At 39.8% G+C, this 22,586-nt stretch overlaps 1 protein-coding gene across 2 annotated transcripts in view; it reads left to right on the top strand.

Moving 5' to 3' along the window:
• COPA (COPI coat complex subunit alpha) overlaps window positions 1–22,586 on the top strand; it is a 38,292-nt gene that overhangs the window by 2,120 nt on the left and 13,586 nt on the right. The window contains exons 4-17 of one of the 2 annotated variants that reach the window (XM_033093630.1): window positions 3,931–4,011; window positions 4,343–4,419; window positions 5,127–5,236; window positions 10,361–10,470; window positions 12,813–12,912; window positions 13,512–13,647; window positions 14,415–14,497; window positions 15,931–16,081; window positions 17,043–17,109; window positions 18,490–18,565; window positions 20,589–20,671; window positions 21,176–21,315; window positions 21,865–21,950; window positions 22,038–22,203. In XM_033093630.1, coding sequence (XP_032949521.1) covers window positions 3,931–4,011; window positions 4,343–4,419; window positions 5,127–5,236; window positions 10,361–10,470; window positions 12,813–12,912; window positions 13,512–13,647; window positions 14,415–14,497; window positions 15,931–16,081; window positions 17,043–17,109; window positions 18,490–18,565; window positions 20,589–20,671; window positions 21,176–21,315; window positions 21,865–21,950; window positions 22,038–22,203 — 1,466 coding nt within the window. The remainder of the gene's footprint in view (window positions 1–3,930; window positions 4,012–4,342; window positions 4,420–5,126; window positions 5,237–10,360; window positions 10,471–12,812; window positions 12,913–13,511; window positions 13,648–14,414; window positions 14,498–15,930; window positions 16,082–17,042; window positions 17,110–18,489; window positions 18,566–20,588; window positions 20,672–21,175; window positions 21,316–21,864; window positions 21,951–22,037; window positions 22,204–22,586) is intronic. The other variant, XM_033093631.1, reaches the window with a different exon arrangement.

The raw sequence follows: 22,586 nt of genomic DNA on the forward strand, positions 1-22,586 counted from the left end.
ATGGCCTCTGTTCTCCAGGAGCTTTCATTCTAATAGAAGAGATAACTGTATATCCAAATAATAGGTGTGTACAGTTTAGTGAGTGATACAATAGAGAGATAACCAAAGTGAAATAGGGAAGGGCATTCCAGGTAGAGAGACCAAAAAGCATGACATAGCTGGATAAGAAACTATAATTAGTTTTGTGTAAGATGAGAGAAAGGGCCAGATCATGGAGTTTGCAGTGTTCAGGAGATTGGATCTGTACAAATAACGAGGAACCATTAAAGGGTTTTAAAAAGAGGAGTGATATCAGACTGACATTTTTTTTATAACGATTACTTGTGTGGTAGTATAGAGAAAAGATTGGATGAATTGGGCAAGACTGGAGGCGGAGATACCAGTTAGGAGACTGTTGTATAAGTTCATATGAGAGAGGAACAGCGCCTGAGCTTAGGCAGTAGCATTTGAAATGGAGAGAAAGATGGATATGAGTGCTTAAGGAAATGAATCAGTAAGTTTGTTGCATGGATGTTAGAGGAATTGTAAGGGAAAATAAGTGAGATTATTTATCTCAGGCTTCTAACTTAGGTCACTAGGTGGAAAGGGTACCATTAACTAGGAAAGGAAAAACAAGTACAATTTTTTGGAGTGGAAGAAGATGGTGTCTCAGTCTGTTCGGGCTACTATAACAAAATACCACATACTGGGTGGCCGATAAACAACAGAATTTTTTTTTTTTTTTTTTTTTTTTAAAGGAGGGCACAGCTTACAGAGGCCCATGCAGGGATCAAACCGGCTATCTTGGTGTTACTAGCACCACGCGCTAACCACCTGAGCTAATCAGTCACCCCCCAGAAATTTCTTTCTCACAGTTCTGGAGGCTACAGGTCCAAGATCAGGGTGCCAGCATGGTCCGGGTCTGCTGAAGGTCTTCCAGGTTGCAGACTGCTGACTTCTTGCTATGTACACACATGGTGGCAGTGGACAAAGGGATCTCTGGGGTCTCTCTTAAAAGGACACTAATCCCATTCGTGAGGGCCCCACGCTTACGACCTAAGCACCTCAAAACTCTCACCTCCTAATGCCATCACCTTGGGCGTTAGGATTTCAACATAAGAATTTTGGGAAGGACACATTCATTTCATAGCAGATGGGTAATAATTACCATCTTGGTGCTGATGCCTAGTGGAGCTATATCTGCACAGGAGATGTATTTGGGAGTTGTCATCATGAAGGAGGGAGCCAAAGCAGAAGCAGTTAGAACATATCACTCAGGAATTATGTTGAATGAGAAAACAAACTGTCATTTAAAAGATAGAGAAAGTAAAATTAGTATAGGAAAGAATGACTTGAGAGGTTAGAGATGAACCAAAAGGGAGAAGCAGAAACATCTTGGACACCAAGGAAGGAGAGAATTTTGGGGAGGAGAAAGTGGTCAGCGTAAGATAAAGACCAAGTAATCTTTGTATTGTTTATTTAGCGGGGCATAAATGATCTTAGCACTTTAATGTGAAGTGAGGAAGCAGAGGCAGAATATAGGCAATTCTTTGAAGAAGACCTTGACTGTTATAAAGGCGCAAAAGCTGGAGCCAGAGACTTTGAACCTGTATTGAAAAAAGAAAATTGATATTTACTCTGTTTACTTCCACAAAAAAGTTTTTCCAAAATGATTAATATTTTTAAAAAGGAGTTATCTTCCACTTATGTGAAATGTCTAGAATAGGCAAATTTATAAAGTAGAAAGTAGATTAGTGGTCATCTAGGGTTGGGAAGAAATGGGAAGTGACTGCTAATGGGTATAGTTTTCTTTTGGGGGTGATAAATTATTCTAAAATTGATTGTGGTGATGTTTGCATAACTATGAATGCACTAAAAACCATTGAATTCTATACTTTAAATGGGTGAATTGTACGGGATTTGAATTACATGTCAATAAAACTGTTTAATTAAAGGAATTGCCTTAGCCAGCTGGTAGGTATGTAGTGTTGTCATGCTGTGGTTTTAATTTATAGTTCTTTGATGAAAGGGAGATTATCTAGAAAAGTCATGTCTGTGGTTCATCATATTGTTTGCTATATCCAGATTTACAAAGAGTTAGGTAGGAAGCCCAGCAAATGGTCAGTCTACAAACCCTATCGGTCTTTAAGGATTCAGAGTTCTGGAGTTTGATAGAGGACTATAAAAGAGCCAAGACAATTTGAAGCTAAGTATGTGAAAGTTTAAATCTCTGAACTCAATAAGGGGACAAAAGGCTAATTACAAAACAGTATGTATGATATGACCTAATGTTTGTATGAAACTCCAACTCTGCTGTATACATGTATATTTATTTATAGATGATTCAACAGAAGAAGGTGAAGGTATTGGGATATTTTCACTTTTTCTGTTATTTACCTTTTCTCATTTCTACACATACCTGTTGAGCACCTACTAAGTGTTCGCCTCTGTATTATGTGCTAGGGGTATAATGTTGAGCATGATGGACAAAGGCCCTGTCTTTAGGGAGCTTATGGTCTAGTTTGGACAATCATACTTTTGGGTTATTTTAATTTGTTATAGGAAATGGTATTACTTTTTGTAATTTTTTATGTAATTACAAATTTTTACAAATTTTTTTGTAATTTACAAAAGAAAATTTAAAAATTTTTAAGTAAAACAAAGGAAGAATAATAGTAAGCTGGCCTGGAGAGATTATAAACATGTATTAAAAGCTAAAAAAAGAAAAGCATCTGACTTTTCATTTTTGAGGAGAGCGTGGTTTGGATGGGGAGCCTGAGCTCTTACACTGATGGTCCTGATTTCAGTGTCTTCTTCGGTTGTGTTCATTGAAGCCTGGTACTTTGGTAGTTAACTCAACTTTGTAGGATGTTTCTCTGCTTTGTTCAGCCTAACTGAGCATGTAGTATTTCCCATAGTAATGAGTTAAGTAAAGTCTGTTTACATGGTAGATGAGTGTATATCATGAACGTATTGGCATCATTTGCCACCAAAGTAAGAGTCTAAGAGAAGATGATGTCATATGTTATATTATTGTTTCCTTTGGTGTCTGTCCTACTTTTTTTTTTTTTTTTTTTTTAAGATTTTTTTTTTATTGGGGAAGGGAAACAGAACTTTGTTGGGTAACAGTGTGCACTTCCAGGACTCCTCTCCAAGTCAAGTTGCCGTCCTTTCAATCTTAGTTGTGGAGGGTGCCCCGTTCAGCTTCAAGTTGTCCTTTCAGTCTTAGTTGTGGAGGGTGCAGCTCAGCTCCAGGTCCAGTTGCTGTTGCTAATTGCAGGGGGCGCAGCCCACCATCCCTTGCGGGAGTCATACCGGCAACCTTGTGGTTGAGGTCGACGCGCTCCAACCGAGCCATCTGTGAGGCAGCTCAGCTCAAGGTGCCGTGTTCAATCTTAGTTGCAGGGGGCGCTGCCCACCACCCCTTGCGGGACTCGAGGAGTTGAACGGGAAACCTTGTGGTTGAGAGCCCACTGGCCCATGTGGGAATCGAACCAGCAGCCTTTGGAGTTAGGAGCACGGAGCTCCAACCGCCTGAGCCACCGGGCCGGCCCTGTCCTACTTTTTTTAACCTGATAGGTAAAGCACTAAGGGAGGTCTGTGTTTTAAGCTGAGAATACAGTTATGCAGTATAAAAAAGTTTCAAGTTAAGCCTGGATAAACATCTTGTCTCATGTCATTAAACAGATGGTTTCTCCCCAAAGAATGGAAAAACCTTTTCCATAGTTTTAGCTTTAGGTTTTTCCCTAGCTTTGTCTTTTTTCTTCCCCATGTGTTATTTAGATGACTTTGGTCTTTTTTCCTGCAACCTAAAACAAGACTCCCTATCAAAGTTCTTACTTATATAGAAATACCCAAATATAAATCCAACTTGTTTATTGAGAAACCTGAGTCTTTTAGAGGCTCAGGACCCTTAGGTCCTATTCCTTAGATCTGTTTCCATCTTCGCAGGTTTGGAATTACAAGCTTCGGCGCTGTCTCTTCACATTGCTTGGGCACCTAGACTACATCCGCACCACATTTTTTCATCATGTAAGTGGCCATGGTGCCTCTAGTTTTAGAGCATTCTTCAGTTTCCCCATAAGAATCATCTACTTGTTCCTCAAGAACCCATGCTTTCATAACAGAATTATGTTATTGGACTGGCTATTCTAGGATCTGAGTGGTGTTAACCTTCCTATTTTGTTTCCTTCTGTAAAATAAAGCACTCAGGGTTATATTGAATCAAATCAGACTCAGCATCCCTTTGCTCATATAGCTGAGATGTTAGACAATGGAACCCTCCAAAGAGAGAAATGGTAACAGGAGCCTGAAAGGACACTTTTGTTTAATGTTCAAACCCTTTCTCTGGAATATCTTTCAGGAATATCCTTGGATTCTGAGTGCTTCAGATGATCAGACCATCCGAGTGTGGAACTGGCAGTCTAGAACCTGTGTCTGGTAAAACAGGAGACAGAGGGCTCGAAGTGTCTTCCTTTCTCCTAGTGTTTTTATAATCAACTTTTCTTCAGAACAATCATCTCCCTCCCCTAATGGGCAGGGTCTGCTGATTAATTACTGATTGTATTTGTAAGATGCTTTTATAAAAAATGATAAATATGAAAGCAATCTTGTAAGTAAGGTATGAATCTGGATTTTCTGATCATTTCTTACCAGAGAAAGGGGGACATATAGCTAGGCTTTTAGAACAAAACTGTTAGTTGGTTTTTAGTTCTGTTCCCGTTAAACTTAAATCAAGGTCTAGACCTCCGTTTTGCTTTGTGTTTCGGTCTTGAGCTTTCCATGAAGATGTAAGGACTATGTAAGAGGGATAGTCCACTAAAATTTAACAGATAGTTTCCAGTATGAATTACTAATATTTCATTTATTTTGATATTTTAACATGTTGTTAAGAGGAGAGCTATACAATCTCAGCTCTCCTGAAATTAATACCAAAGCATTAAAGGTAAGAGGAGAGCTATTGTTAAAACAGCTGACCTTGCTCATTATTAGTTCAGTATTGTTAGGATGACTTGCCTTTGCCTCGAAAAAAAGTGTAATTGAATATCTGTATCTGTTAAATATGTAGAATGGTATTTAGCATGTAGGAATCTGTTGATTCCTTCCTCTAATTTGGTATTGTCTTTATCTTTTTTTCCTTCTTGCAGTGTTTTAACAGGGCACAACCATTACGTAATGTGTGCTCAGTTCCACCCCTCTGAAGACTTGGTTGTATCAGCCAGCCTGGACCAGACTGTGCGCGTTTGGGATATTTCTGGTGAGCCGCCCAAGTTCAGGGGACAACCTAGTCATGTCTGGTGCAAAACTGCAATTGCTTAAAATAATGAAGGTAGTTGACTTAGAACAGGAAAATTTAGAATATTCTGCTCTCATATAATATCTTTGTTTCTTAAGGTATTAAATCTTTGATGGTTCTTCATGTTAGAGTTGTTTCCTCAGAAAAGTGGTTGCTCTAAAAAATTCATTTAATTTGAAGAAAGTTTCACTTTTTAGTTAAATCAGTTTTAGTTAAAAATCTAAATACCATTGGCAAAATTTGATTAAGAATCAAGCTTTCCACAAAAAAAAAAATCTTTGACAAAAACAAATTTGGGGAATAAATTAGTGCAGGGAAATAGGACTCTTGGATCCTATGGCTTCATTTTGATATAGGAAAATCGCTCTTTTATATTTCTTCTAGTGTAAGGAGCATTGAGGAGGTGTGTGTTGAATTATTTCCAGAATACTTTAAATATTAGGACAGACTTCTAGGACCAGAAATTAAAATAACTTACAGATTTTTGGATAATTTGGATAATCCCTCCATTCACAGTTTATATATCTTGATTTTGTGATAGTATTTAAATGTTTAGTGCTGAATGGAGGAGATCTGACAAGTTGCTAACCAGATAATTTAAATGCAGAAAGGACTGTAGCTATGAGATTGACATGCTGGATAAACGAAAGTGCTTTGCTGGGAATCGGAATAGGGAAGTGCAACTCTAAATGCTGTGATTCTATGCTCAGTTAAGTTTACTTATCACTTGCTGAATCTCCTTTGTTGGTTGCCTTAGAAATTCTTGGAGGTTGGGTTCTCTGAAAGGTCAGTGGCTAGACTATAAACTGTTTTCATTCTGTAAAAGAAAGGCCCCCTCATAGGTCCTTGTCTGGTTCTTTATGGTAATGAAGGAGTCACCCTTCTGCATTGTATGGCCGAGGTGATAATTTTTCCCAATTCCTTTGTGGCATGGTGGGCTGGGACAGTATGGTACTTGCTGTTCCTACAAGCCATTAATGAACAGCAAGTTGAAAATTTGGATTCCTGGGTGCAGCATTTGGAATGTTGAAATAGCAGTTGTTTAAGATTCATGTAGCATAGAAACAAGCCAAAGGGAAGATGAGGATAGTTGGAGAGTAAAACCTCTAGAGCATGTGGTGTTTGCAGTTTTCAGAGGTTCCAAATTAGAAGGAAGTGGTATAAACAAGATTGTACTGGGGATGGGACAGTTGGACCTTCTTCACCTAGGGCTTTTGCCATTGCAGTTTTGTATCAGACTGGCAAGGTGTTTTGAAGTACACCCAGATGGGGCCAACTATGCCAATAGGAGGAGTTAGGCACGGACATTGTGAGCCTGTGCCCTCTCCTTACTGCTAGTACCAGGGAACTTATTATTCACTCTCCTAGTAACCTAGCTATGGCTTTTCATGGGTTTTCACTATGCGCACATTCAAAGCACCCTGTCTGTCGGGTTGGATCCTGGCTTATGCTGTTCCAGCTGATGAGAGGCAGTTATTTAGATTAGCCTTTCCCAACTGGGTTCTGTGACAGAATTAAGGCTACTCAAATGACTATTTTGACTACTTTCTTAGTTCTTCTAAGAATGGTATACAGCTAAATGCCATCCTAGATCATAAAGAAGTTAATTTGTTACATGCATAAACTGATGCTTTGGCCATTAGGGCTTAACTTCTGCCTTGGACACCAGGTCAAGAAGGGCTTTGTACTGCTCCACTCTAAGAGTTTATACCACCTGATACTAGCGCAGCAGTGTTTCCCTGTAACCTAGCTAAAGCAATTTGAGGCAGTTAGGTGGATAGATTCTCATTGGTGATCATGAAATGCTCAAGATAAGAAATCCTTTTCTTCCCCTTTGTAGGCTGGAGAATATTTTTGCCTCTGAATTAAGGGCCTTAAATCAGAGAAGGAGGGAGAAAGTGTGACCCCAACTGGGGTTTATACTTGCTCTATTGAAAATTCTGTGCTAACTCCTCTACTAATGTTAATGTTCTCTTTACCAATTTCCAACTGTTTTTCTCTATTCAAATCTCTCCAAAACCCCTTAACCAGAATGGAAGGAGGTGCGTTGGTATTAAGCAAGTGAAAGGATCTTTTGGGTTAGACTTTTACATTTATTCTTTCCTTTTCTAGAACTAAGTATATTCCTTTTTTTTTTAAAATTATTATTATTATTATTTTTTAAGATTTTATTGGGGAAGGGGAACAGGACTTTATTGGGGAACAGTGTGTACTCCAGGACTTTTTTCCAAGTCAAGTTGTTTTCCTTTCAATCTTAGTTGTGGAGGGTGCCATTCAGCTTCAAGTTGTTGTCCTTTCAGTCTTAGTTGTGGAGGGCGCAGCTCAGCTCCAGGTCCAGTTGCCGTTGCTAGTTGCAGGGGGCACAGCCCACCATCCCTTGTGGGAGTTGAAACCAGCAACCTTGTGGTTGAGAGGGCGCGCTCCAACCAACTGAGCCATCTGGGAGCTCAGCGGCAGCTCAGCTCAAGATGCCATATTCAATTTTAGTTGCAGGGGGCGCTGCCCACCATCCCTTGAGGGAGTCGAGGAATCGAACTGGCAACCTTGTGGTTGAGAGCCCACTGGCCCATGTGGGAATCGAACCGGCAGCCTTCAGAGTTAGGAGCATGGAGCTCTAACCGCCTGAGCCACCGGCCCGGCCCTAAGCATATTCTTTTAGCAGTTGTTTTTGCCTCAGTTCCATTGAGTCTGAACACAGGAAGAGGAATTAGCTTTCAGGTCTGTTAGGGACTAGAGCTGATATTTCCAGGAGAGGAAAAGTTAATTCTGAGTCAGAGAATGAATACTTTCACATTTATAGAACTGGTGAAAATTCTAATTTTTCTGTTTTGATTCTATAAAAGAAAGGGAACACTCTGAGCCAGGTAAGCAATAAGAAAACAGAAATCTCTAAAGGAAAACCTGTCTTCTTGAGAATTGAGCCCGATGGGGCTTAGCTTAATCTGAATCTTTTGTGTTAGCCTGGCAAAAAATATTTGCTTAAAAGGGAGTATATTTACAACCTAGATATAGAACATAGATAGGTTGCTTTTTTACCTAGAGCTTCCAAGTAAATTGAAATTATCTTAATGTGCTAACATCTTTGCATGTCGAACCCATGTAATTCAGGCTTAATCTTTGAAATGACTTCTAAAAAAGTATTAATTTTCTGTCAACTCCTGTCCTCATTCCTCCGTCTCTTTTTACTACTTCCCCTCTCATTTTACTACTTCTCCTGGTCTCCATTGGGAGTTGTGCGTCAAACTGGTCCATTCTGAGAGTGTCCTCTCCTCCCTCTGGATTTGAGTAGCTGCTGTAGAAATTTTCCATCTGTTGTTCATTCTTAGTGAGTGGCTTGTCAAAGGCTCAAATATTTCTTCTCTTAAGTATCTTTTCACTGCCTGTTACTATTCATCTGTCTTTGCCCTGCCACTTTTCCTGGATCATTACAAGCAAGTGCAACAAAGGCTTTCATTCTGTCATACAGCTTTCCCTTTTAATGTGTTTGTTGAAGGTTATTGGAGGTGAAGTTCCTCACAGCTGTCTGTCTTTGTATCTTTCTTTGAGTCTGTTTTATACCCCAGATTTATTAGAAGAAGTTGACAGATCCCATTAAAGGGACAAGTGAAATGAGTGAAAGGAGGCATCCTTGTGATAATGTATTTATGAAGCTTTAGGAGAGTTCTTTTATTTATTTATTTTTTAAAGCATCAGCTTTATTTTTCTCTACTTATTGGCTAAATGCTTATCTTGGACAGAAGACAAGATAATTAAAACTGTCATGTCTTTTTAAGCACTTGTTTCTCCAGTGCTGATGTTTACGTGCCACTATAATAAAAGAGATACATTATAATTTTAATATAATGAAGATAAATATTATCATTAAACTTAATGTTTGCGTATTCCTACCGATGCCAAAATTAGGCTTAAAACTATTTAGCTTTTATTTTCAGTGATAGCTTTTATTTTCCTCTCTATTATAGACATTTGTGTTTTGTTTTATAAATGCCAAGTGGTCCCATTTTCCTCTTTGCCCCCATATACTTCAAAAGATAGGATTTTAGTCCTAATTCTATTATCTCATCTATAAACTGGTATGATTATGCCTGTTTGCCTGTCTCAAAGATTGTTATCAAAATCAAATCACATAACATATGTCAGAGTGCTTTGAAAACCACAAAGGTTTTTTTCAAATGTAAGATAGTAGTGTTGTTGTCATAATTTTGGTTCTGATTATAGCACAAATATAATAGTTAGCTTTTAAAGGTAAGTGTAGTTTTGCCATAAATTTGGATCCTACATATAAGAGTCTTTCTTCCATTGTTTACAAATTATGAACTAATTCCTCCCAGTGAAACTAGCTTCCAAAAGCTTAAATGGCAAAATACATGTATTCAGGCGATCACTAGCCTTTTAAGCAAGAGCTTAAAAGGACATGACAGTCTTATTATTTTGCCCCCTACCTAAGAGTCAAGTAGAAGACCTGAGTACACTTTTTGCATAGTTTGTAGTTTTACAGTATCTTCCATCAAAGAGCTATTATATATTTAATAGGTCTATTTTCCTTAACTCCTTTGGGACTTCCCCATGCGTTGTCTAAAAGCTTCCAGTTTAGGAAACACTGAGCTGTGGCCTTCCCAAATGGCTTTCCTTTGAAAATTCTTTGAGCTGATGGAAGAAAAGTTGCTATAGATTGCTAAAAGTGGAAATTGAATGTTTGCCTTTTGAGCCACATTTCAAGATCATTAAAGAATGGAAACGGACATTATCTCAAATAGACAATTCTCGAGGTCAGGTTTGTTGAAGACGTTAGCAGTGTCAGAAGTTTGGATTGTCCTCCTCTGGGAAGAAATCCCAGTAGTGGGTCTGTTAAGTGTTAGGGAGCAAGAGAGAAGATAGTGAATGTACTTCAATATTTTGAACATTTTTAGAAAGAAATAGGCAGGAGCTCTTGAATCTCTCTTCTTTCCTCAGTCTCTAAGTTTCTTCCTACCTTCCTTTTCTTTAATGTTAGTCTATCACTGTATCTTTCTGTGTTTCTGTTACTGTGCTCTTTTTGGTAATGTTATGTTTGCATCTTTTATCCCATTCCTTATCCCTTCAAAGGTCTAAGGAAAAAAAACTTGTCCCCTGGTGCAGTGGAGTCGGATGTGAGAGGAATAACTGGGGTTGATCTGTTTGGAACTACGGATGCAGTGGTGAAGCATGTACTGGAGGTAGTTATCTTCACAGCCATCGGCTGGATATGGGCTGTTCTCCAGGGAAACGTGTTCATTCCTTCAACAAAGATTTATACACTGCTTAATAAGTGCTAGGCACTATTTTTGAGGCATTGGAAATAGAATAGTGGGCGAGTCAACAGGTATGAAACTTATGTGCCACCTAAAGGAGAGTCATATTACCTTGTAAACATAGTGGACAGATAGAGAGAAAGCTGTCATAGCCTCCATCACCATCCCAAAATAAAGCCCATCTCAGGCCTCTTGTAAAGGTGGTGCGTGAGAGGATTTAATCCAAGTTATTGAGAACCAACCATGTATGTGTAAGTAACTTGGATACATGGTAGGAAAATACAAAAGCATAAGATGGAAAATATATTTTTTAAAAAATAATTTAATCCTCACAATTATCCATTGAAGTAGACATTATTAACCTAATTTTTCTGACATGAGATTAAAAAATTGAGATTTAGAAAAATTAAGTGATTTACCAAAGTCCACACTAAATGGCCTTAAACTTGGATTTGTCTGATTCCAAGACCCATGTACTTCACCACATGCTATCTCAAAAATACTAATTCTAAACTGCCTTATCTATGACTATGTCACAATACAGAGTACAACTATATAAATAGGGTATAATATATCTTAAAATCAGCAGGACTTAAACTTTTTGGTCTGAGAACCTCTTTTTTTTTTTTTTTTTAAAGATTTTGTTGGGGAAGGGGAACAGGACTTTATTGGGGAACGGTGTGTATTTCCAGGATTTTTTCCAAGTCAAGTTGTTGTCCTTTCAATCGTAGTGCAGGTCAGCTCCAGGTCCAGTTGCCGTTGTTAGTTGCAGAGGGCGCAGCCCACCATCCCTTGTAGGAGTCGAACCAGCAACCTTGTGGTTGAGAGCCCACTGGCCCATGTGGGAATCGAACCGGCAGCCTTCGGTTAGGGGCACGGAACTCCAACCGCCTGAGCCACCGGGCCGGCCCTGAGAACCTCTTTATACTCTTAAAACTTATTGAGAACCCAAAAGAGTTTTTGTTTATATGGGTTATATCTGTTCATTTTTACCATATTGAAATTGAAACCAAGAGCTTTTTAAAACATAAAATATATAAGCACACATGAAACCAAGAACTTTTTAAAACGTGAAATATATAAGCACACATGAAACCAAGAACTTTTTAAAACATGAAATATATAAGCAGTGATATTATCACATGTCATGTAGCCTCTGGAAAATGCTGTACTCATGAGAGAGTAAAGAGTGAGGGCCAGTGGGCTGTCAACCACAAGGTTGCCGGTTCACCTCCTCAAGTCCCGCAAGGGATGATGGGCTGCACCCCCTGCAACTAAGATTGAACACGGAACCTTGAGCAGAGCTGCCGCTGAGCTCCTGGATGGCTCAGTTGGTTGGAGCACATCCTCTCAACCACAAGGTTGCCGATTTGACTCCCACAGGGGATGGTGGACTGTGCCCCCTGCAACTAACAACAGCGACTGGACCTGGGGCTGAGCTGCGCCCTCCACAACTAAAATTGAAAGGGCAACTTGACTTAGAAAAAATCCTGGAAGTACACACTGTTCCCCAATAAAGTCCTGTTCCCCTTCCCCAATAAAATCTTTAAAAACAAAAAAAGAGTGAGAAGACAAATAATGTCTTAATATTATTATGAAAATAGTTTTGACCTTGCAGATTTCCCAAAAGGAACTTGGGGATCATCTAAAAGTTTCCCTACCACACTTTGAGAATTTCTTCATTAAGTTATAAAATTGGTCTTTATTCTTTTTTTTTTTTAACGTATATATATTTTTTATTGGGGAACAGTGTGTTTCTCCAGGGCCCGTCAGCTCCAAGTCATTGTCCTTCAGTCTAGTTGTGGAGGGCGCAGCTCAGCTCCAAGTCCAGTTTCTGTTTTCAGTCTAGTTGCAGGGGGTGCAGTCCACCATCCCCATCCCATGTGGGAATCGAACTGGTAACCCTGTTGTTTTAGAGCTTGCGCTCTAACCAACTGAGTCATCTGGTTACGCAGAATTGGTCTTTATTCTTGGGATGTTATAATTAATTGGAGAAATTTATAAATAGACAAGTAAAAAGGCAATATATCCCAGATACAAATGAAGCTGAATTTGGGGGGAGAACTCCCATGAGAATTTGGGGGTAATACTGGATAGATTGACATAGTAACTCTCATGTTCAAATCTTAGAGCAGCATAGTCTTTTTAGTCTTTTCAAACGAAAAGTAAAATTCAGAGATATTTTTTACAACCATCAGCATGGTCCATTGATTTACTTTGAGTAATGGACATAAAGCCGTTTTAGAAGAACCACTTTTTTCCCACAGGGTCATGATCGTGGAGTAAACTGGGCTGCCTTCCACCCCACTATGCCCCTTATTGTATCTGGGGCAGATGACCGTCAAGTGAAAATCTGGCGCATGAATGGTGAGTGAAGAATGACAGTATCACCATGTCTAAAAAATTGACTGCTGGCCAGCAAGGTGAAGTATCCAGGTCTTCTGGACTTAGTGATCCATTTTACTACCTTAGGTGGTTATGCTAATCCTGGGAACATAAAAATTGCCCCATTCCCTGTTTTCTTGTGATAGCATCCTGAGTTTTGAGGAGTAGGAACATAGTGAAGAAAAGGAATTCATTCACTCAACAAATATTTATTGAGTACCTGCTTTATACTAACCATTGTTCAAGGGTCTGGAGATATAGCAAGTGACTAAAACAGATAAAATTCCTGTCACATGGAGCTTACATTTATTCTATAGTGACAGCTAGTGACAAAACTGGGTAAGGGGATAAAGAATGATGGAGAAGAGGTACTAAAATTGATAGGAGGGTCAAAATGAAACAAGAATTAAATATAAAAAGGCTCAAAGGCTTAAATGAAGAAAACTGCCCTATTAGAAAGAAGTTGCTAATATAGCACTTTGTAGTATTACCTAGCATTTGGTTAGAGGATGTCATAATTCCAAATCCCAAACTCATAGTAGTAGGGAGTTGTGATGACCTAATTCTTTTTTGTCCTTCAGAATCAAAGGCATGGGAGGTTGATACCTGCCGGGGCCATTACAACAATGTGTCTTGTGCTGTCTTCCACCCTCGCCAAGAGTTGATCCTCAGCAATTCTGAGGACAAGAGTATTCGAGTCTGGGATATGTCTAAGCGGTAAATGGGTTACAATGTTGTGGGACCAAACCCAGGGGAAGTCCTTTTCTCTTACTCGCTTTCTTTTTAAAAATTAGAATACTTCTGTTTGTTTTTCATCATCTTCAGCATATAGAAAAGCCAAATCATATACAGGCATACCTCAGAGATATTGTAGGTTCAGTTTCAGACCACCGCAGTAGAGTAAATATGGTAATAAAGTGAGTCACATGAAGTTTTTGGTTTCCCAGTACTTATAAAAGTTATGTTAACCATTATCTGAGCCTGTTGGAAAAATGGTGCTGATAGACTTGCTTGACGCAGGGTTGACACAAACCTTCAATTTGTAAAACAATGCAATATCTACAAAGCGCAGTACAGCAAAGGTTGATAAAACAAGGTATGCTTTTATTATGAAAAATTGAAGGGACCTAGAAATCAGCCAACATTTACAAATTTTTCGTCAAACAGAAATCTCTATGTGTATTCTTTTTCTCTTCTAAAATTAAGCATGGTCTTCTGTAGCTAAAGAATAAGAAATGTGGAGTGAAAGCAGTATAGTAGAAAATTATGACGAATGGGGGAAATTGAAATATCAAAATAATAGGGTCAATTTGGAGTTTCCTTTCTGTTTTTTGGTAGAATTTGTCATGACTACCTTTATTTAAGATATGCAGTATACTGTCCCTGATTTAAACGCTGGCTTACCACTAAATACTCTTGTACGTGATGAGCTGAAAATTCCTTGGAAATTAATATTTTTCTTTGTGTGTCTTTTATTTTCCTAGGACAGGGGTTCAGACCTTCCGCAGGGACCATGATCGTTTCTGGGTCCTAGCCGCCCACCCCAACCTTAACCTATTTGCAGCAGGTAAGGGGCATATCTTTTTCCCCCTTTGTTTTAGTTCAAAATTTATAAGTCTTGAGAGTGATTCTCCACTAGCTTTGTCTCCAGTAAATGAATAGTAGGATGACAAGGAAAAATAGAATTCTCAGAACCACATAGTGAGGCTTTTCTCCTTTTTTCCCCTTACCTTCTTGGAGTAGTATTCTTTCAGTGTTCTTTCTCCACCAAGAGCCATTTAAGAATAAAGCTCATTACTTCATAGGAGCATAGGAGGCTAATACTGGACACTTGGAGTTCTGACACTGAGGAGCTAGAAGCTGAGTTTTACTCATTCATTTAGCAAACATATACTGAGTGTCAATCCCTAGTCTGGGTGCTGGTATTACAGCATAAAACAATGTCTCTGACTTCATGGAGCTTTTATTTGCACTGAAGGGAGATAGACTATAAAGCAATAAATGTGTAAAACAATGTATAGTGAAAAATGCTTCGAAGAAAAGTTAAGCAAAAGTAAGGGAGATAGAGAGGGATGAGTGTGGGGATTGCTGCTTTAATGTTGGCTGCTCTGGAAAGTGCAGGGAATGACAGGTACCCTGACAGTAGGAACAAGGAATGCAAAGACCGTGATGTGAGGGATCCTGAGTTTGTTTGAGGAAGATGCCAGGAGGAGCACAGTGAGTAAGGGGCCACGTGTAGGAGGTAGTGCAGTTCACTCTGAATGGAAAGCCATTGGAAGTAACACAATCTGGTTTGTATGTGGAGAGCAGACTGGAGGACAAACGTCGAAGGTTGCTCTCAGAGATGAGTGATGCCAGTAGGGAAAAAGCAAGACATTGTTTAAAAACAGAACCACAAAGGCATCTATTTGTTCAGCAAGTATTTTTATGTTCTTAGAAGCTAGGTACTGGAGAAGGATGGAAAGTATTGTAATTTCTGCCTTCAGGGAGCTCATGGCATAGCGGAAGTGATAGGCCTACACAATTACAGTGTAGGGTGAGTAAGTGCTATAATGGATGTTTGTACAAAGTGTGTTAGGAGAACACAGAAGAGGGTGTGTCTAAATGTGGCAGTGTGATAGAGTACAGCAGATCCTTGATACTAAAACATTTGGTTCAACATCATTTTGTTACAATGCTGAGATGCCATAGGAACTTAACCCTTATTTATATCAATTAGCCTGTGGTAAAATTGGTTTCGTGATGCATTGTTTTGCTTAAAGTTGCAAAACCTATTCACTACCTTAAGTGAGGACTTACTGTAAGAAGAAAGGATTCACAGAAATTTATTTGAATAAAGACTCCAAGGATCATGATAATTTAGGCAAATGAAGGATGCATTGAGATGTCTTAACTTTGTTTTTGGCGTACATATACAATCCTCATCCTTGTGTACCTCCTGTTTCCAGCTTGCTTTCTTGCCTACGGCTAATTTTTTCCTCTCCTCTCTCTGTGCCTCAGGCCATGATGGTGGCATGATTGTGTTTAAACTGGAACGGGAACGGCCAGCCTATGCTGTTCATGGCAATATGCTGCATTATGTCAAGGACCGATTCTTACGTCAGTTGGATTTCAACAGCTCTAAAGATGTAGCTGTGATGCAGTTGCGGAGGTAAATCAGACTTTTTTCTTCCCTCCAAACTCTGCCCTCTGTCACCATGGTACAATACCCACAAACAGGACTCTGTTCTTTTAAGAACATGTTGGATCTCATCTCCTATCATAGATCAAACCTCCATTGCCTGAGGCTGCTCAGTTTAAACTCCAGGAGCATGGTGGGCAAGGAGGTGGCCACAAGGGGAATGAAAGTTCCCCTGTTGAGAATGCTAGTGACCCGGTGGACAGGAAATTATACTGCCACAGTTTGCCTGTTCTCTTGCAAACCAGAGAAAGCTTCCTGGTAGAGTAGCCCCATTTGGCGAGCAGCCTTTTTGCCTTTATTTATCATTTCTGTAACTCTCCTTTGCTTTCCAGCAAAATACACCCAACTCTAAACCAGACATATGTCTCTGGAAACTCTTTAACTCTGAAGATATGATAACCTCTGGGATACCTGGCAAAAGAAACTGTCCTAGAAAGGCAGCTGCATCATCGTGCTGAAACATTCATGCTGGCAGACTTTGGCATGAGGATTTGATAATCACCCTTTAGCATGACTACAATAAAAAGATGGGTTTATGTGAACATTTCAAGGGATGGGAGAAACTAGCCAGAGACAAATCACATCATGTTACTCTGTGGCGTCCACTGCAATTATCTGTAGGAATTTGTACCCAAGAAGAACCAGTTTCACTCTCTATAAGTGAATGCTAATCATATCTTTTGTTGAATAATCTGACTTCTACTAGGGTTTGCTTTTTAAAAACTGTTTGCTCAAAGCTGAGATAGGGAAGTCCCCAAGTCTTAAGGGAAGGAAGAAAATAGATGCAATATTTATTTTTATTCCTGATTATAAAGATGATGAGTATATGTGTAAAGATTAGATAAGTAGGAGATGTAGGAATAATTCCTTTCTTCCTTCTATCCTTATTCCTCTTTCTATTTTTTCTCTTTTTTTCTCTTTATATTTCTAGTGGTTCCAAGTTTCCGGTGTTCAATATGTCATACAATCCAGCAGAAAATGCAGTCCTACTGTGTACAGTAAGTAACCATGGAGTCCTCCTAGGACCTCTCCATTTTCTGTAGGTCTCTCTCATGCCTCAGGAATCTCTTATATACTCTTAGAACCTATTGGTCATTTTGAGAGAGCTAACACAGAAAACAGAGGCTCAAACCAAGTAGTCTTCAGTTGTTATAAATATGTTAAGGGTTTTTGAACTTATATCTTTCGTAAGGCTAACACCTTCTAAACTTAATGAAGCATCAAGATGAATGACCCAAATTATTAAAAGTAATTTGAGAGAATGTTTAGGACTATATCTTATGCGCAACTGATGCTTATCTTGATTCCTCCATTTGGGTGAAAATAGTAGAGATGATTTTGAAAGAGGGGGTACTTTCAGTGTAGTTGCCTTCAGGGTCATCACGTAGCCCTCCTCATATCTTGCCATACAATTCAAAAAAGAACGTTTTAATTTTAGAGTCCTGGTTGCCAAGTTAAAAAGACAGAAAAACCTGTCTTTCCCCATGTGACTTCTAGTGTCTAATCCCAGTCCTTTTTCAATATCTAACAGTCCCATGTTTTCCTCCTGGCAATTTTCTTCAATGTCTTTTTTAATACCTTTTCTTCTGCTTTCTTTCTTCAAACAGACTTTTAAGTTGATGAGTATACTCGGGTGGGGCACTGTAATAGTGGGGTCTTAGTTGGTTAATTTGTGGAATAAAGAGCAATCCTTGCTTTCATTCAAATAGTAGCTACGTCTTTGGAAGATAAAAACATAAAGTGACAGGTAGGGTTTCCAGAAGGCAGTTCCCACCCGTTCTCAGGAATTTTTTTCGCTTTCCTGTTCCCAAATCCTGAGAAAAGTTGGTCGAGAAATCGGGAAACTAGACTCCTTGAACCCGGTGATACCCACAATGGGAAATAAACATACTACTCACAATGTATCTCTTAGACATTTTTCCTATTTATCGCTAGGGTTTCTGGGTAGGAATTCCTGCCCATTCTTGGGAATTTTTTTCGCTTTTTCATTTCCAAATCCCGAGAAAAGTTGGTCAGGATATCGGGAAAATCAGCTCCTTGAACCCAGGTGGTTGGTAGTATAGGCTGTCACTTTGTGTAAACGATTCATCGTGGAGAACAGAAAACAGTTTATATCTCAGGATTCGGGAACAGGAAAGTGAAAAAAATTCCTGAGAACCGGCGGGAATTCCCGCCTGGAAACCCTGGTGACAGGAATGCTGATTTCTTTGGCAGCAAGTCCTATAAGTTTTAGCTGTGGAAACATTCAAATGTCATCTGGGTGAAGGGTGAGAAAAGTATAGTTTCATGTTGCCTGTGTAAATGTACTGTTTTCTCTCTCAGAATAAACTGGTATCTTGGTTGCCTCTCACTAACAGTTTAATTTCTCCCTTCTACAGAGAGCCAGCAATTTGGAGAATAGTACCTATGACTTATATACTATACCCAAGGATGCTGACTCCCAGAATCCTGATGGTACGTGTTCTGTTTGTCTGACCAACTCTGTTTCTAGCTCTCCTCCCCTACATCATCACTCCTCTTTGAATTTTTCGCATTCCATTCCCAGGCTGTGGCCACATCACTCATGTCTGTGGCAGGTGCCGCTGACAATTGCATCAGAGGCGATTATAGTGTGAAATATTCATGTTCCTCCTCCATTTTATTACTCCAGCTAGATACACACACACACACACACACGTGTGTGTGTATATATGTGTGTGTGTGTGTGTGTGTGTATCTATATATATACACGTGTGTGTGTGTGTGTGTGTGTGTGTGTGTGTGTGTGTGTATACACACATATATTATAATTTGGTTGTTAGAGACTCCATTTTCTCTTTCAGCCCAACATGTTATCCTAGTTTATTGTCAGCTGATATGACTTCCACCCTGGTAATTTCATTTATTTAAAAATATGGTTCCAATCTTGCAATGTCTCATCCTGGGACTAGGGATTTATGCTCTCCCATCCACATCCAGATCCTATTTGCTTCCTTTTGCATGTCAAAAACATGAGGCTGCTAACAGCTCAACATTCCACCAGGGATCCCAGGATCCAGCTGAGACCCCTGCCTGCCTCTTCCATCACCACCATCTCTTATTGATGTCCTTACTACTATTAGAACTTGCTGACAAAACCTTCTCAGAATAGATTTGAATCTTGTTAATGCTCCTTTCAGTACACTTCCTCCAGTTGGTTTATAGGTCAGAGGTTTATTTCTCAGGTCCCCACTCTTACTAGCATACTTTCATATTTTAGACCCCATCAACAAATTCTGAGAAATATTTTGTTCACTCTGTCCCTATAGTGGGTGCCACTACTGTGTCATTATTGCTGCTAATATGATTCGCTCTCTTAAGTGTGGTTATGGCAAGAAGAGAGAAAACCTATATGTCTTTGGTATCCATAATTCAAAGTCTCCCCTATGAATTAATTAGTTAAGCCATTTCTGACTGAATTTTGTGATTTGGTCCCTCCTTACCCACCCCTTTGCTTTTTACCCCATCTATTTACAATGAATAGAATTTAAAATATCGTAGTTTTATCTTCTTCCTGCTTTTCTCTTCTCCATCTTTTGAGGGAGATGGTAATTAGTAAAGGAGTAAGGGTGCATTCCAGTGGTAGGCAGCAGAGAAGAGCAAAAGCTTGAATAGTGAGGTTCCCTGTTCCCTGGAAAATGGGAGTGTTGGTTGTCATAAGAATTAGTTTGTAAATAGTCTGTCACCCCCAGGTGCCAGAGAAATACAAAGCAAGGCTGGCCATCACGTGCTATCCAGTTTTCTGCTGATACTAATAGATAAAAGAACATACCCATAGGTAAACAAATATTTCAGCACACCCTTCCATGTATGTCCCTTGAAGTTTTCCAGAGAATGGAGTGCCTGTTCAGAATTCTAATCAGTCATTGAAATTGGAAACTGAGGAACATTTTGTAACTTTCTGCAGGGTAATGAGAGTGATTGACATTTATGGAGCAACAGCTTGGTGCTAAATACTTGCCTGTCAAAATTTTGTTGGGAGTGCTCTACCCCACTCTGCTCTATTGGAGGTCTACATTTACATGTTAAAAGCAGCCAAGCAGCTGCATCTTGGGCAGGGGGCTCTCTCTATTCCAGCTTGTTGAGATAGGAGATCCTGCGACACTGACAGGCTGCTTTCAGTGTGCCACAGCTTGGCCAGTGAGGCCCTGCTCGTTAGCTTGATGGAGCGTGCTGTCTCCCAAGATGGGCAGTCCTTCTGCCAGTACATGGTGTTGGCTGAAATGCAGCCACTTGGCCTAGAGAAAAAAGGCTTGGCAGGGATGCAGGTTGGGGTTTGGAGGGGACTGGTGGGGAAAAGTCACTGACAATAGCCCCAGGTTATGGCTGAATTAGTTATGAAGCAGCTGAACTGGCATGGCCAACATGGCAGCCAGCAAGACTGGCAGCTTCATGGCACCTGACTCTGTCACCTGCCAGTGGCTCACCACATGCTCCCGCCCTTTGATTTTGTTCTCAGCTCCTGAAGGGAAACGATCCTCAGGCTTGACAGCTGTTTGGGTTGCTCGAAATCGGTTTGCTGTCCTAGATCGGATGCACTCAGTGAGTTAAGACTAAAAGGGGAAACTAATTTGGGGAGTGTGGTGGCAGTGTCCTTTCTGTTATAGAATAAAGAGCATTTCTTTTCCCTTTTAACCTCCCCTGGGTGGTTGTGATCCTTATGTATCAGACGAAAAGGCCTTAAATTGATTTGATTGGGTTGATGGTCACTGTGGCTCTGGACTTAAGAACCAAGCCAAAGTCACTGTTGACAACTCAGGAGCCAAAAAACATCAAATTTGAAAAAGGTGGGCTGGATGAGGAGTTGACCTTATCCTTATCCTGTTACCCATTGGCAGTTAAAATGTAATAGGTCCTAAACAAGGTAAACACAGGACCCTTAGAGAGGATCTTGGATGAAGGGTCTATCCAGACTGCTGATTTACCTGGACAGAAAAAAAAAAAAAACTTTGTTTATTGAAGCTAAGGAACAATGGCTGAGGGATACTGTCAGCTATTGTCATATATACACTCTTCTCTTAAACCCATCTCTAATACTCATTTCAGCTTCTGATCAAGAATCTGAAGAATGAAATCACCAAAAAAGTACAGGTGCCCAACTGTGATGAGATCTTTTATGCTGGCACAGGCAATCTCCTGCTTCGAGACGCAGAATCCATCACACTCTTTGACGTACAGCAGAAGCGGTAACATGTCAGATGCCCCAAGCAGATAGGCATATAGTGGGGGAGAGTAAACAAATTTAGTGGGACCATTTTTTTCCCAAAGTGAGTTTGCTTCTTGGCTTGATCACTTATTGTGCCATAACTCCCAAACACTTTCTAGCCACATTTTTCCCTTTGTAATCACTCTCCATCCTATACATAAGCATTAGCGTTAAAACAAGGGCTTATTTATTTTTAGATCACTAACCTAAATGAAGAATGCTTTTGGGATAGAATGATAGGCACACAACAATGAAAAATAGAATTTCTGTACTTACAGGAGCTTACAGTCCAGTGGTGAAAACAGACATAACGCAAATCCCTAATAATGCTTGGTAATAAGGCCCTGAAGTTGAGGAAGGGGAAAGTGTACAGTGTGAGCCAAAATGTTTGTCACTGCTACAGAGAATGTTTATTTGGTATTTTAAGAAATTGGAGTTTACATTAATTTGGAGATGAGAAGGAGGTAGGTTATAACCTGGGACAAGGGAATCAGGTCCACTCATGTTTGCCCTTCTCTCTCTGTCCCAGAACTCTGGCATCTGTGAAGATTTCCAAAGTGAAATATGTTATCTGGTCAGCAGACATGTCCCATGTAGCACTACTGGCCAAACATGGTAAGTCTTCATTATATCCACCCTGATTTGGAGACCAGTCCCTCCTCCCCATCCCTGCCAGTCTACTGCACTCACCCTGTCCAGCAGAGCACTCATGCCCTTTGCCTCTTACAGCCATTGTGATCTGTAACCGCAAACTGGAGGCTCTATGTAACATTCATGAGAACATCCGTGTCAAGAGTGGGGCCTGGGATGAGAGTGGGGTATTTATCTATACCACAAGCAACCACATCAAATATGCTGTCACCACTGGGTAAGTTAATTATCTGAGATACATAGTAGGAGAAGTTGGCTTCTTGAAATCACTGTCCTATCTCAAGAGATATCACTGAAGTCCTTGAACTTTCTTCATGCAAAAGCTTTGTCTAGCATATATGTGCTAGGGGCATCAGAATATTCTTTTTTCAACTCTTAAAATTGTGAAATACGACACAAATATAGAAAATTACATATATATATATACACACATATACATATATATATGGGGGGAGAGAGAGAGAGAGAGAGAATAGCAAATAATTATAAAGTGAACATATATAATTGCCACCCAAGTCAAAAAATAGAACAGTTCTGACACCCCAAGGAGCCCTTTGCCATGTGGTCATTATTGATCACAAGCCCCACTGTCCCCCACCC

The sequence above is a fragment of the Rhinolophus ferrumequinum genome, chromosome 22 (assembly GCF_004115265.2).
Source record: "Rhinolophus ferrumequinum isolate MPI-CBG mRhiFer1 chromosome 22, mRhiFer1_v1.p, whole genome shotgun sequence".
NCBI lineage: Eukaryota > Metazoa > Chordata > Mammalia > Chiroptera > Rhinolophidae > Rhinolophus > Rhinolophus ferrumequinum.